Raw genomic sequence first — 15,723 nt, forward strand, 5'->3', positions numbered from 1 at the left:
AGAATTTCTGATATGCTCGCTGGGCTTCCAGCCCCCGCGAGCAGGAAGAAAACAGCAGCCGTGGCAGTGCAAATTTAGAATGTGCGCTTGGGACTGCCAGCCCTGTCAGCTGGAAGCTGTGAGCACATGTTTGATATACCCATGAAGGGGATCCAGGCCCCACAGGAAGAAGACAGTGGTAGCAGCTGAAATTATGACATGCCAGTGGGGATTCTGTACTCCACGGGCAGAAAGACAACCCTGGGGCCAGCACTGGAATCTGATGTGCCCACAGGGTTCCAACACCCCATGGACAGAAAAAAAGAAGAGACCTGGTGGGTGGAGTGGAAGGGAAGAGAAAGTGGTGGTGTGAGTGAGAGGGAATGGCATGGGAGGGGAGAGGATGGTGTAAGTGAGAGAGGGGATGAAATGTAAAGGGGATGAGTGAAAAGGGAGGAGGAGGTAAGTGAGTGTGAACGGCGAGAAGGAAAGAAAAAGGGCAGAGAAGGGGTGAGTGAGAAGAAAGGGGAGCAAGAGGGATCGGGTGAGTGCATGTGTATCAGAGCATGTGAGAATGTGAGCATGAGTGTGAGCAAGCTTGTGTATGAGTGAGCATGTGAGTGATCTTGTGTGTATGTGTGAAAGCATATGAGTGTGAACAAGCTTGTGTGTGAGAGCATGTGAGTGAACAAGCTTGTGTGTGTGACAACATGTGAGAGTGTGAGTTTGTGTGTGTGAGAATGAACATATGTGAGTTAAAAAGTATGTGTATATGAGAGAGAGTGGACAAAGTTTTGGCCCTATTTTAAAAGGGCCATGTGTGTAAAAACTTGGGCTTACGCGTGTGGCTGAGCCTTGCATGCGTCACGCACCTTTTACAACAGGCCCGGCCACACTCATAGCCCCCGTTACGTGCAGAAGTGCCTGACCCAGTTCAATTTGTTATTTGTTATTCTCTTTATATGGTTCCTTCATCACCTACTAGTAAGATGTACTTGTTAAATTTATGTATGTTTTGATTTTATTTTTGAATAAGATAATAAAGATTAGTTTTAACATTGATATTTGATATCTACATAAGGTTATATGTACATTAGTTGTTTAAATGTAATACATAACACCTACAATTGTGTTTGTAATCTCCATTTTATTAATTTCTTGTAGCCCTGATGCAGCCCTTGTGAAAGGCGAAACTCGGCCAGAGTTGGGCAGTTTGAATGCTTATTCATTCTGTATGAATTAGATCTCCCTAATAAATATTAATCAAGATCTTAATCGACTGGTCTACGTTTTCTTATTTGCTTCTTGGCTTTCACAGACTGTCTTCCATGTTGTCTTTTGGGAGCAAACTTGTATGGCTGACAGCTGGATCCTATTCTTAGCTAGACAGTGTGGATGGAAACAACCAGGAAGAATGCATGCACCAAATGGTCCTTACCCCTTATCTACCAACATCTACTATGTTGCTATAAGAGTGTGTAATGTAGCCATGGGTACAGTTGCAGAGCCAGGTTATAGTCTCACAGAATCGAAGAGACCTGTATTCTGGTTGTGTCATACATAGTCTTAATTTTTTTCATTTGTCTCTTCTGTAGGATGTTATCAGCGAATCCTTTTCTTCACTTGACCACTGAAGGTTCCTCTTTGACAGGGTTCCTGTTGGCTTCGAGAGAGATTCCATCCTACAATCTATACCATCAGGAAGAAAATGCTACAGTGACTAGAAAGAAGAGGGACGAAGTTCAGGTGCCACAAGCTCTAGACTTCTGAAGCAGAGAGATTTTATCAAGACCATTAGCAGGATTAATATGTATTTGTGGAACCATCTGTAAGGACAAGGTGTTAGGACTTTACCACAGACATTTTCATTCTTGTTGCTTAACATTTCTCTAATCCTAAGTTTCCACATCCATGCTTTTCACTGCACCCAAGTCTTTTGACTTCAACATCCAGCCATTTTTGTCCAGTAAGCCATCCCAGGCAGTGTTTTGAACAAATGCTCATCAGGAACTCTGCTAAGAAACCTAAAAAAATCCTTTCATTTGTAGCTTAACTGGGACCTGAACATAGAGGAGGAAAACCTGGGCACTAGCACACTGTATCATATTTCTGGTTCCTTTCCTATTAGTTCTTTACGTTTTCATTAGAGGGGAGCTATACTGTCAGAAATGTTAGCTGCAAGGGTCACAGTAGTCTTGGTGTTTTTGTTGAGGTTCTCCTTGAACCCAGGTTCTGCTCGTTTAATCAGACCAGTGCATTTGGACATCCCATTTGTAACTGTATGGAATGCCCCAACCCAACACTGCCAAGACAAATACCAAGTGGATCTGGACCTAAGTGTCTTTCATATTATCCTTAATAAAAACCAGTCATTTGTTGGCAAGGAGGTCACTATTTTTTATAACACAGAACTTGGTTATTATCCATACTACGATGAGAATGGGACTGCAATCAACGGTGGTGTACCCCAGAATGCTAGTCTGAAAGACCACCTCTTGAAGGCTAAGAAAGACATTGAGGCAGCCATATTGGAACCAGACTTCCAAGGCTTGGCGATCATTGATTGGGAAAACTGGAGGCCTCTGTGGGTTCGAAACTGGGACAAAATGAAGATCTATGAGAACAAATCTATTGAGTTGGTTCAAGAAAAGCACCCTGACTGGCCACTTGACCTTGCATCCTGGATTGCTAAACAAGAATTTGAACAAGCTGGTCAGGGCTTCATGGAAGAGACTTTGAAGCTCAGTCAGGGACTTAGGCCTAGGGGATCGTGGGGTTTCTATGGCTTTCCTAACTGCTATAATTTTGAGTACAAAAACACATCCCTCAACTATACAGGAGAGTGCCCCAAGATTACCATGCAGAGGAATGATGAGCTTCGGTGGCTCTGGAATCAGAGTCAGGCACTTACCCTCAAATCTACCTAGAAAAAGAACTGAAGATGTCTGACAATGCTCTGAAGTACGTGGGCACCGAGTACAGAGAGGCATTCAGGGTGGCCAAAAAGACTTTCAATGGTAGCCTCCCAGTCCTACCTTATGCTCGCATTGTGTATGCTTACACAATGGACTTTCTTGCTGAGGTAACCCTCTTAGACTGTATTGAGATAATATTTCTATGTGCATTATAGTAGGGATGTTAATCTAATTTAGGCCCACTTTCTGCTGCCAATGGGAGAAGGACCAGAGTCCGTAAGAAAAATAGGAGTAAGCCAAAATCTTTTCAGTTAGGCTGAAAAGTTTTATGCAAATCCTTTTCTTCACTTGACCACTGAAGGTTCCTCTTTAACAGGGGTCTGTTGGCTATAAGAGAGATTCTGTCCCACACCATATGCCATCAGTAAGAAAATGTTACAGTGACTAGACAGAAGATGGATTTAAGGGGGGTCACAGTCCACATGGATTAATCAAGGGAAAGTCTTGCCTCACCAATCTGCTACATTTTTTGAAGGGGTGAATAAGCATGTTGGATAAAGGTGAACTGGTAGAAGTGGTGTATTTGGATTGTTCAGAAGGCGTTTATGACAAAGTCCTCATGAGAGACTCCTGAGAAAATTAAGTCATGTGATAGGAGGCAACGTCCTATTGTGGATTGCAAACTGGTTAACAGATAGGAAAACCAGAGTAGTACTTAATGGTCAGTTTTCTCAATGGAAGAAGGTAAACAGTGGAGTGCCCCAGGGATCTGTCCTGGGACGAATGCTTTTTAATATTTGTGAAATTAAAAAAAAAAATAAATTTTTATAAATGAGCTAGAAAACAGCAATGAGTGACATGATCAAATTTGCAGACACAAAATTATTCTAAATTGTTAAATTAGTATTTCCCAACTTTTTCAAGCCCAAGGCATACCTACATTAGCACAATTGTGAGTCATATCTACTTCCAAGGTACAGGTAAAGTGGACTTGGAGAGGACTTGTAAAAAGAAGAGCCAAGGAAGTACTGAAAACTTCACAAGTCTCTGTTCTAAATTTTAAAACCGAGGGAGAGAGGTGGGCAAAGACCTGCTTGAACCTATAACAATGGACCAGTTGCCTTTAAATACAGAGCAGAAGGGAGAAGTCAGTGTAATGCGGTCAGTCAACTCAGTTAGTTATCTTAGCTGTTGCATGTGTCCTCCAGAGCTCCTCCACTTCTGCTGCTTTCAACACACAAAATAAGATACAACCAGTGCTCAGGGCACACACTCTCTATCCAATTCAGCCCAGTGATATGGAGAATGCTCAGGAGGGGGAAGGTAAGGAGTTGCATTGTGTGTATCATATAAAACATGACTTGGCTATTCATACCCTGCATACTGCCCATTATTACTACACTCCAGGGCTCATGCTGCAGCTAGGAAGAAGAAGCATGCCTGATTACACATGTTCTCAAAAAGAAACACCTATATGTTTGACATGGTGTTGCTGTGAGGTGGCTGAGAGCAGAGCCCAGGTTCTGGCTTAGATCTGAGCATCAGGCAGTGGGTGACTTTTCTGTGGTCATACGTTATCAGTTCTGAAGGCACACCAGTGTGCCATGGCGCACTGGCTGGGAAACCTTATGTTAACTCGCAAGCAGATTGTGACAAATTGCAGGACTGGGAGATTGAGAATCCAAATTGCAGATGAGATTTAATGTGGAAAAGTGCAAAGTTATGCATATAGGGAAAAATACTCCCCACTAGAGGCACGCGTTGCCGAGTTCCGTCTTGGGTTTCATCACCCAGGAAAAGATCCTTGTGGATAATACATTGAAATCCTCAGCTTACTTTGTCAGTCAGAAAAGCAAATACAGTGGTAGGAGTGATTTGAAAAGGAATGAAGAATAAAACACAGAATATCATATTACCTCTGTATCGATGCATGTTGTGATTGCAACTTGAGTATTATGTGCAGTTCTGGTCGGCCCATCTCAAAAAAGGCATGGCAGAACTTAAAAAGGAGGGCAACAGTGATAAAGGGAAGGAATGACTTGCTTATGAAAAAGGGCTCTTCATTTCCTGAAAGAGACCGCTGAGAAGGGACTTGATAGAAATTTATAAAATCATGAGTGGGGTGGAACGGGTAAATAAAGCTAACACAAGAAAGTACTTTTTCACTCGGCGCACAATCAAGCTGTGGAGCTGTGACTAGCAAAGCAGGGGTTTAAAAGAGGATTGGACAAGATCAAGGAAGCTATTGCTATCCCAGGGAGTGAGTAACAGGAGTTAGAGCTGCTTTACGGGATCTGCTTTGCATTTCAGACCCGGCCTGGCAACTGTTGGAGACAGAGGTTCTAGGCTTGATGGAACTTGGTCTGACCCAGCTCACTATTTCTTATGTTTTTATTTTTGTGCCATCTGCAAATGTGGTCACGTCAGTTGCTCTATTTTCTATATCATTAGACATTCCACTATTTACCTCTTTCCATTGGGGAAAACTGACTTCTCTGTTTCCTGTCTTTTTTAGCCAGTCACCAGTTCACAATAGAACATTGCCTCCTATCCTATGACTTTTTAATTTCCTGAGGGAAATGAGGGATTTTGTCAAATGCCTTCTGAATATCTAGGTGTACCATAGCCACATGCTTATGCATATCTTCAAAGAATTCCAGTGGCTGGACTAGACTGTAAGCTCTGTGGAGCAGGGACTGTCTCATGTATATCTGTACAGCACTGCATATATCTAGTAGTCCTTTAGAAATGATAAATGGTAGCAGTAGATTAGCAAGGCACAAGTTCCCTTTTGCTAATGCTACGCTGACTCTCCCATTAAGCCACATTTATCCATATGACCAGTAATTTTTGTTCGTAACAAAAGCTTCCACCATTTTATCCGGTACTGATGTTGGTCTCACCAGTCTTTAGCTATTTGGGTCGTCCCTGGAGCACTTGCTGATAAATTGCTACCTTCTATTCCTCAGGTCCAGAGGCAGAGATTAATGATAGGTGCTTCTTCTGATCCTTCACTAAATCCAACTTCTTTTTAATTCTTACTATTTCTCCGTTTAGTGCCCCTCTTTTCAATTTTTTTATTTTATTTTATTTTCGGCTCCTCCTTTTTTTTTTTTTTTTTTTCCTTTTTCTCAAGCTGAATTGGAAACAGCGGTGGGATACAGTGCCATGAGCCTTCATTCACAAGCCACCTGGGGATTTCTTTCCTTGTTTTAACTTATTCTCCCTGCCACAGATCCGAGTCCTGGTCATGGCAGCAAAGGTCCTGAGGCCGGGAACCATGCACCAAGTTCCTTCTGGGACCCTATCTCATGGGCTCTAGATCTGGCCACCAGGAGTTACTCTTTATTGATGACCATGATCCCCTTCCTCCCCCCAGGGGTGGCGAAGACCCGATCCAAGACTGGGACCAAGCGCCCTTCACATGCTTGTGCACAGCAGTGTCTCTGAGCCACTGGGAAAGCCCCCCCTCTTTTGACACACATCTAAGAAAGTTTTATCTCCTTCCTTACTGATTGGGACGTATATACTGCTCAGTTTTAGCTTTGTTCAATAAACATTGCCTTTCCTGCCTCCCTTTCTTTCTCCTGGTAATTTTGCTTGTCCTCTTCCCTCCTGCTCTTCCTGTGTCTATTGTTTTTTTGCTCTGAATTTTTCTCTTCTCTCGTGAACCACAGCAGTTTCTCTGATGACAATTTTCCAAAAGGATCCAGCTGGCTTATCAAGAGATTAGCCAGCTGGGTCCGTTGTGCCAAATGTTGCCCTGCGCAGAATAGCTAAGTAGAGTATCACCGAGCGGCTGTCTTTAGCAGCTTTCTAAAGCAGGCACTTCCAGGGACGCACTTGGGTTGGGAAAGTAACCTATCAGGCTAATTTGAAAATGAGCGCGTGGGCGCCCGTACACGCACGTATCTGTGCACGAGGGGGAAATACACTGGAATTTAAAATATGCGCACACGTGCGCTCATATGATTTAAAATGCACCTGCCACACAAGTATGCGCCTACTTTATGCCATTGCTCAAACAAACTTCGCATTATCTTCCTTAGGACTTCGTCGGCTTTTACGCTTGTATGTAGGTGGATTTTAAAATATGCTTGCACAAGGGACATTTCCCAGTTTTTCCAATTAGTCCACCAGTTGGCCCAGTCAATCACAAGGTCATGAAGGCAATTCTGATTCTTCATCCTGCCTGCCCCTCCCCAGTTGACCCGGACCCCCTCACCCTAAAACACGAGACGTGCAGACTTGCTCCTCATCAGGAGCAGCAGCAAATATATTCGGCTAACAAGCTGGTTTTAAAAAAACGTAGTTACGTGCGTAACTGTAGGCTCCTCCCCTGGGACACCCATGCCCCGCCCCTTTTCGCCTCCTTTTTTTTTTCCTCTTTGTTCACGCGCATATACGCACGTAATTAGTGACTTTTAAAATCTGTGTTGCTCACGCGTGGCCCACATATGCGCATGTGTGGGCATTTTAGCGTGAGCAGCGCTTTTAAAATTCGACCTCCATGTGAACGCAACTGAATTTTAAAATAAAATATATGCACCTTGTTTCTCCTGCTTAACCCCAGCTGCAGGAATAGCAAAGGGCAAGATGTGTGGGTGCCTCTGTGTTGGTGTAACTTTAGCGAATTTTCAGAGAGAAATGACCTGGAGAGTTGCCCTTGAAATTTTGCCGAAGTTGCTACACAGGTACAAGACTACTCAGCTGCCCTTGCCACTGTGCGACTCGGTGAAAATTCTCTGCTTTTTTTTCTCTTCTCCTTGCTAACATGCTTGATGCAAAGATTTGTGGACACTTCATTGCTCCTTTTTATTGCTGACCATAGTTCCTCGGGAGATCTGGAGATCTCAGGGTTGCATGGGAGGGGAGTTAGAGGTTGTAGCTGGAGTCCTTTCATGACACCTGATTACAGAGTTTTAAGGTCCTTAGAATGATAATGATATATATGTTAATTTCTTTTTGGTTATTTAACAATTGAAACTTGTGCAAGCAGAAAGTACAGAAGTCTGCAGGTCCTTTTACACACACAGGTTTGAAGTCCCAAGCCTGTTGCCTAAGCATGAAATTTCCTACAACTTTTGAAAAGGAAAAACTTGACAGAACTTTTTTATTCTCTTTTTTTTTTTTTTTAAGGAAGATTTGGTGCACACGATTGGGGAAAGTGCAGCTCGAGGGACTTCTGGGATTATCCTGTGGGGAAACAAGGATTATAGTGAATCACTGGTGAGTTACCAGAGGTCTGAGCCTCTTCACATATGAATCTCGCTATGCTTGGAGGCTGAGAGTATGGAATCCTGCCGTGCTCAGAGGCTGAGTATGAATTCTGGCTCTGTTGTGCTGGTATGTAGATCCTGCTGTCCTCGGAGGCTTTGGGTGTGAATCCTGACACTAGTGTGTTGGTATGTGGCTCCCCTGCAGTACTCAGAGCCTGAGAATGTGGATCCTGCTGTGCTCAGAAACTGAGAGTATGAATCCTGGCACAATTGCTCTGATGTGAAGATCCTGCTGTGCTTGGAGGCTGAGAATGTAAATCCTAGCTCTGGTGCACTAGTGTGCAGATCCTGCTGTGCTCCGAGGCTTTGGGTGTGAGTACTGGCACTAGTGCACTGGCGTGTGGCTCCTGCTGCTCGGAGGCTGTGAATGATTCCTGGCATTTAGTGCTCTGATGTATGGATGCTGAGGCCTTTGAACATCGGTACTTTTTTTGGATCAATGCGACTTGCAGAATCTATTGAAGAGCAGGATAGGATCGGGGCTCCTGGTTTCCACGATTCGGTGGAAAACCCACTCCTCATTGTGGATTTGGCCAGTTCTCATGGAAGGTGCTGAGGAGACCGCGGAGCAGAGCTGGGTCAGGGGGAAGGTAGTAATGGTCGGTCGGTACTTTTACAAATCCCTCCCTCTCCACCGATTGATTCCCTATCAGCACTGGCACTGATTGAACTGGCAGGTGAAGAAGGTGAGTGATAGCATCTCGGGCCACGTCCTAATCCTGCCACCTAGGACCAGACTGGTGCTATGGGTGTCCCGCGTGGTTCGGCGCGTGAATCTGGCCCCCAGGTGAACAATGACGTACCTGAGGTGCTACCATTCATCTCCTTCGCTTGTCAGCCCAGTGGGAGAGGGCTAGGATCGGTGGACCTAAGAGGGGCTAGGGGATGGATTGTGTGAAAGAGTTGCTGGTGAACTGTGGGGGTGGGGGAAAGTGTATGAGGGTGTAGTGAAAGAGAGGCTGCATGATAGTGTATGAGGTGTATATGTGAAAGATGGGCTGGGGATCAGGGGTGAATGAAATATATTTATTTATTGAATTTCTAATACCACCTTTTCCAAAAAAACAAACAAACCCAGCTCCAAAGCGAAATAACACAGAAAGCAATATATTGTGTGAAAGAGAGGCTAGAGGGAGAAGAGTGTGTGTGTGTGTGTGTGTGTGTGTGTGAGCGCCTATAATGGGAGGCTGAGAGAGAGGGCACCCGAGATGGGGAGAGGAAGAGAGAGAGAGAGAGGACTGAGGTTGAGAAGGAGTGCAGGGCTGGAGCTGAGAAAGAGACACCCAGCAAGATCCCAGCACCTCCTTTCCTGTCTCCCGATCCTTCCTCCTATCTCTGAGATCTTACATCCATAAAGCTCCCAAGAGAACAAAATAAATTATCCAAAGCAAGGTTGGGAAAAATTACTTTATTTTTATTATACAGAATAAATGTACATGATTTAATATGCAAAATGATTCAAATATATGTAGGCACCTTCGTTTTCAGTTTTTATTTTATTTTTCCTGGGAATTTATCAGTGTTTATCCATAAAAAACAAAATGGGATGAAAATCAATAGAAAAAAAACCAACTCATTTTGTTTCCACTGATTTCTACTACTTTTTTTTTTTTTTTAAATATTTGTTGTCTATTTTAGGTTTGTTACAAATCGAACATTTATAAAAATGTATGACAACTACACACAACCCACAGACGGAATAAAACAATAATTATAATAGCCTCCTTTGTATGGAGTGCATACATTTCTGCCTCCTACATCAGTAAAAGTTCATCAGTTATGTTACAGAATAGCCTAACTCAATAATATTCATGCTTCAAAACGCTTACCTGAAATAAAACGCCTTCAACTTTTTTCTACAAGATTTCAAACGTCTGAGTTCCATGAAATTGGGGCCTGCTCTCCTAATGAGGACGGTCTCTTGTATCACACAAATGCCTTTATGAACAGAGGGGAATCTCTAAGAGATTCTTATTTGAAGATCATAAGGCACGGGAGGAATATAAACCTTCAGTGTGGAGGCAAGGCACGCTGGATTGCTGTCATAGATCAGCTTGTGAATTAGAGTTACTATCTTAAATTTTATGTGCTGTATAATCAGAAGCCAGTGCAGCGAAAACAGATCAGGTGTGCGCCTAGTGTGGAATTAGCTAAACCTACGTGCACAAGTCTAATCCTGTGAGACGCGTTGCTTGCAAGACTGTGCGAAAATTATGTAATTGAGGAAAGGCTTTAACCTGCACAGCAGTTGGAGCTTATAAAAGGAAATTTTTTTTGTTGCTTCTTTAACCGGTGGCTGAAAAGATAAAGCAGAATGCCTGGCCTGTTGACCTCTGCAGCACACGGCCACAGGATTTATTGCAATAGTGGCTTTATTTATAAATGATAATGAACTTAACACAGTGCCTGACTTATGGCTGCAGGTAAACTCAATGGTAAGTGATAGGCAGGGATAGCATATAGGTTCTTTCCATAAAAATATTAACACAGTTTGTAGACCAGGGACAAGATTTTCACAATACAGCTTAACATCAATACGTTCTTGGTAGAACTCACAGACCTCCTCCAGGATCCCTCACTTCTCTATGGCCACTGTGCCATCTAAATGCTGTGAATACCTATGAAGTGTCCCAGCACTTTTGAATCTCTTGAGGACCAATCTGGATCCTCGGGGGTGGAGCCATACAACAGGCTATCTTTAATGTGACATTGGCTTTGTATGAGCTATTCTGTGGTTCAGTGAGCAAAACCCTGACCCTGAACCAGACAGACCGTGGTTCAAACCAGCAAATATACTTTTTTTCCCGGACAGGTTCCCGACCTGTTTGGAAGTTGAAATTGTCCAATCACCACCTGGTAATGATGGAGGACAGTTTATATGTCAGGAGTTCTGGACAACACAATCAGCTTGGTCTTCCCAATATTCAGCATTAACCTGTTTGTTCTCATCTGTTGTTCAAGTGCAGAAATGCAGATTGCCACTCTGGCTAAGATGTGGAAAATTGATGATGTTAAAGTAATAGTGAACTGTATATCATCAGCATAGAGATGGTAGTCAGTGTTTCAGCCATCTAGCAGTATAGAAACTGGTCTCAAATTTATATTAAATAATATTACTGATAGGTGTTCCACAAGGCTCTGCCCTATTTCCAACGGGTGCCACGAGGAAACAAAATGATGACCTATTGTACTCGATCTGACAAATATGATGTAAACCAGTCAAGAACTACATCTTTAATACCAAGAGCAGCTAAGCAAGACATCAGGACTGAATGGTCTAGAGTATCAAATGCTGAAGAAATATCCAGCAAGGTTAACACATAACCTTGCTGACATTGAAGCCATGATGGAACACATCAAGGCTTGACAGGAGCAATGCAGCAGTACTATGGCCTTGTGGAAACCGTGTTGGTGGTGATCAAGAATCTCATGTTTTATAAGATATTCCTGCATTTGTTTTAGGACTATTCCCTCTACAATTTCGAAATGATAAAGAAGAAATTGGTCAATAATTTGATAAATCTTGCTGGTTTAGATTGAGTTTATTCAGCATTTGTCACTTTCCTGTTTTAGTTGTACAGAAATTTCTGAAGGTGAAAAATTAACAATTTTAGCCAGTTTTTCACCAATTTCTTCCCACATGATCTTCATCACGACTGCTGAATAGGTATTCAAAGTATAAAATGATGTATTCATCTAATTTATTAAATAATTATTCTGAATTGACACTTGCTTAACTCACTCCAGCTTGCAAAAATTGTCAACCAGCCTTACATTTTTCCTGATAAATTCCCAGGAAAAATAAAGTAAAAACTGAAAACGAAGGTATCTAAATATATGCAAATGTGCCATAGAATTTCAAAACTTTATTGCATAAATTTTTAACTCTTGCTGCCAAATCTATCCCTGAGCTGCCATAGGAGGCTGGGGGCTGAGTATAATTGTGTCAGAAGTAAGCCTATTTCGTTTAATAATATCCCACCTGTTCTCCACTTAATTTTCTTCCAAACTTCCTTTCAGGAATCCTGCCTTGCAGTGAAAGCCTATATTGACACAACCTTGGGTCGGTATATCATTAACGTTACCAAGAGCACTGAGCTCTGCAGCCAGGTCCTGTGCTCTGGAAACGGCCGTTGCGTGAGGAAGGACAATGTCTCAGGGGTGTTTCTGCACCTCAACCCTATGAGCTTCAGCATCAAGAAAGCTCCGGAAGGACTTGCCTACCTATTGCAGGGACAGCTGACAACGGAAGACATTGCCAAGATGGCAGATGAGTTCAGATGTCAGTGCTATAATGGCTGGGAAGGGACAAAGTGCAAAGTGAAAGCATCCCTGGTCTCTGTTCTCATGAATCCTCCTGATATAAGAAACTATGACTTTTCTCCATGGCTATATAGTGAAAAGGAGAAGAGAAGGGAAGACCATGAAAAGCAGAAACCAATATTAGTGCCGCTCCGTTGATAAGAATCAGTAGGTAATGATTAAACCTTCAGATGTAGCTGCTCTTTGACTTCCAGCTCATTTTATTGAAGAGTACAAAGCTCAGGATGTGCTTTTTTTTGTTGGATTGGTGACATCATCGGTCAATATTGTTCTATTGTCCACCCTCACCAGTCTCAGAAAGAAAACATCTTGACCTTCAGATTCCCTTCTCAACCTACAGAAAACTGTCAAATAATTAGCCGGGAACTAGAAATCGCAGAGCAGTCCGGAGCGCACAGAGCCGCCCCTGCTTTTTCACAGTGTGCCTTTTTTTTTTTTTTTTTTAACTAGGGACCCATTGGAAGAAGAGCTGGAGCTGGGGGGGGTGGGGAGGTGGAGGAGGGAGATAATCCCTCTTGCCGAAATCCTCTTCTCAGGGCATCCTTCAGTTCCAACTCGCAGCACTGGCTCCAAGTCAGCAGTAGCTGAAGATTAAGAAGATCCAAACAGGGCCTCCAGCAGCACTTGTGCTTTGACTGACTCCCTGGTGCCCTGGCCCCTCCTCCCCCACAGACCTCCTGTTGCCATGGAAGCATGTGTGAGGGCTGGGTTGCTGCAGGATCTATCAGCACGCAAGGCCTGCAGCAGGCCCCGTGCTGAATTATCTTTGTTGCTCCTGCTGCTGACCTGGAGCCGGCGTTGCTGGAGGAGAGAAGCAGCGCCTAGGCAGTAGGCTTGCATTTAGACATGACAGCAGTGGCAATGCTCTGGCGCCTATACAAATTTAGTACCAGAGGTAGTTGCCTGTATTGCCTATTCCTAAATACAGGCCTGGAGCTAAGGCAGTGCAGAGAGATGCCCTTTCAATGGAAGAGTGCTGCATAAACATGTCCATCTTCAGGTCTTAAGGGTTGCAAGCTGGTGAGATTTTCAAGATATGTACAATAAATATTCTAGGAGCACATATACCTGCAATGACTATTTATTTTATTTATTTATTTAGAGCTTTTTCTATACCGGCATTCATGATAAAATCATATCATGCCAGTTTACATGTAAGGGGGGTGCAATAACTTTGAACATTTAACAAGTGGAGATGAGCCAAAAGTTACAATAAAACAGGGTTGCTGGAACTGGGGGAGGAAGGAGATAAGAGTAAGAGTAACTTTACAGTAGTAATTATTTACATTGTGCTAAAAGGTTTCTTAATAGTTGTTGTGGTGACTCAGAATCGGGAAAGGCTTGTTTGAATAACCAAGTCTTAAGCCTTTTTCTGAATGTTAATAGACATGGTTCCTGTCTGAGATCAGGGGGTAAGGTATTCCATAGAGAAGGTCCTGCTGTAGAAAAGGCCCGATCTCTGAATGCTAGATGGTGCATAGATTTGGTTGGGGGGACAAGCAGGGAACCTCTGTAGGCTTCTCTGATGGGTCTGGATGAAGTGCGTAGTCTGAGGGGGATTTGGAGGTTAAGAGAGGCTTGGGAATGGATGGTTTTATGGATGATGGTGATGGACTTGTGTAGAATCCTGAAGTGAATTGGTAGCCAGTGTAAATTTTTGAGAATGGGTGAGATGTGGTCTTTTCTTCTGGAGTTTGTCAGGATTCTGGCTGCCGCGTTCTGGAGCATCTGAAGAGGTTTGATGGATGATGAGGGGAGACCTAGCAAAATAGAGTTGCAATAATCTATCTTGGAGAATATTACGGCTTGGAGGACTGATCTGAAATCTTGAAAGTGAAGGAGTGGTTTAATTCTTAGTTAATACTCTTAATGTAAATGAGACTGAATGCTATAGAGATTTGGCTTAAGCTGAAACCCAGGTCTGTTTGCAGGGCATAGCTAGGCACAGGAACTTAACCATGGAAAGAAGTGAACATTATTCTGCTGTTACCAGCTGAGACGACAGAGAGCTAGCGTGTATTATGAGCTCTTTGTTATAGGAAAGTCTGTATGTTACAGATTTTACATAGATGCCATGTCATGGGTCTTTATCATAGCATGATATAGAGTATCAATAAGACACAGCATATCCAGAAAATAATACAAGGTGCTGTATATTCTTCCCACATGACAGTAAATTTATCTGGCCTGGATTTCAGTGAATATATAAAACGTCAAGGATGCGATTTCCCTGACTTCATTATGCCAGTGGAGAGCTGTGCTTCTGATCTCCAGTAGGCTATTGTGCATCCTGCAGCATGAATTTCTTCCCAACCTGTGCAATGGCTTCCTCCAGTGGTCACGGAGGGGGACAGCATCAAGTTACCAGGAAATTTTGGAGATATTTCTGACTCACTATTCTGCCAGAAATCCTGTGCACATGGGCCAGACTGCCTCATATGTAAGTGCAGTCCTATCACCGCAGTGGGGGGGGGGGGTCAAAATTTGTGAATGAAGAAAACCTCTTTCATTTCCTAATGCCGTCCCTGATAGCAGAGGTGCTCTTACTGCCCGTAGTCACCATTTCTCTAGGTAGCACTGTACAAATACACATAAGCCACAGTCTCTTCTCCGTAGAGCTCACAATCTATTTCCAACATACAATACAGGCCAGAGGAGAGACTTTCGGAGTTTTATTTGTCATGGAAAATGATTAAAACCAGCAAGGTCATGAGCAGGAGAACCAGGGTTTATTAGCATGCATAGTGATGTAACTAATGAGAGACGAGAAGTTCCATCCAAAACTAAGGAAGCCTACTTTCTGGGATGGGCAGATACAGGCGCGTCTACACCCATGCATAGGTTTGAAAAAAAAAAACCCCACCCCCTCGGTTAGAATTCTTATGTCCTCTCTGACGTCTCCTGAGATTTTGTTGTGAATAGGACACCAAACACAAATATTGTAAGAGGGACACAGATACATGCAGAGCAATTTCATAAACTTTCTTTTCCTTTGGAAAGTAGACTAAAACGTTGTACATGGTGGCCACTTTCATTACAAGCCCGCTGAACTAGCCCCATTTTATTTACACTCCTTACCCTTTTGCTTCTGTTGGGCTGCAGAAATGTAGCTGACATGTTACGGAAGAGAAAAGGGGAGGACTCTGCTTCTGCCTACAGCTGACACCTTAACTTGTCTATTGGACTTTTAGGTCTTAAGATTCAGAAGGAGGCCGTAGGAGTCAAGG

At 43.2% G+C, this 15,723-nt stretch overlaps 1 protein-coding gene across 1 annotated transcript; it reads left to right on the plus strand.

Annotated features, from left to right (window-relative positions):
- The first annotated feature begins 1,587 nt into the window (after window positions 1-1,587).
- Window positions 1,588-13,572, plus strand: LOC115090457 (hyaluronidase-1-like). Its single transcript, XM_029599577.1, is given in 4 exon segments — window positions 1,588-2,883; window positions 2,886-3,061; window positions 8,034-8,123; window positions 12,194-13,572. Coding segments are annotated over 4 exon segments (1,443 nt in total). The 5' UTR covers window positions 1,588-2,147; the 3' UTR covers window positions 12,635-13,572.
- Window positions 13,573-15,723: the final 2,151 nt, after the last annotated feature.

Source organism: Rhinatrema bivittatum, chromosome 4, assembly GCF_901001135.1.
Source record: "Rhinatrema bivittatum chromosome 4, aRhiBiv1.1, whole genome shotgun sequence".
NCBI lineage: Eukaryota > Metazoa > Chordata > Amphibia > Gymnophiona > Rhinatrematidae > Rhinatrema > Rhinatrema bivittatum.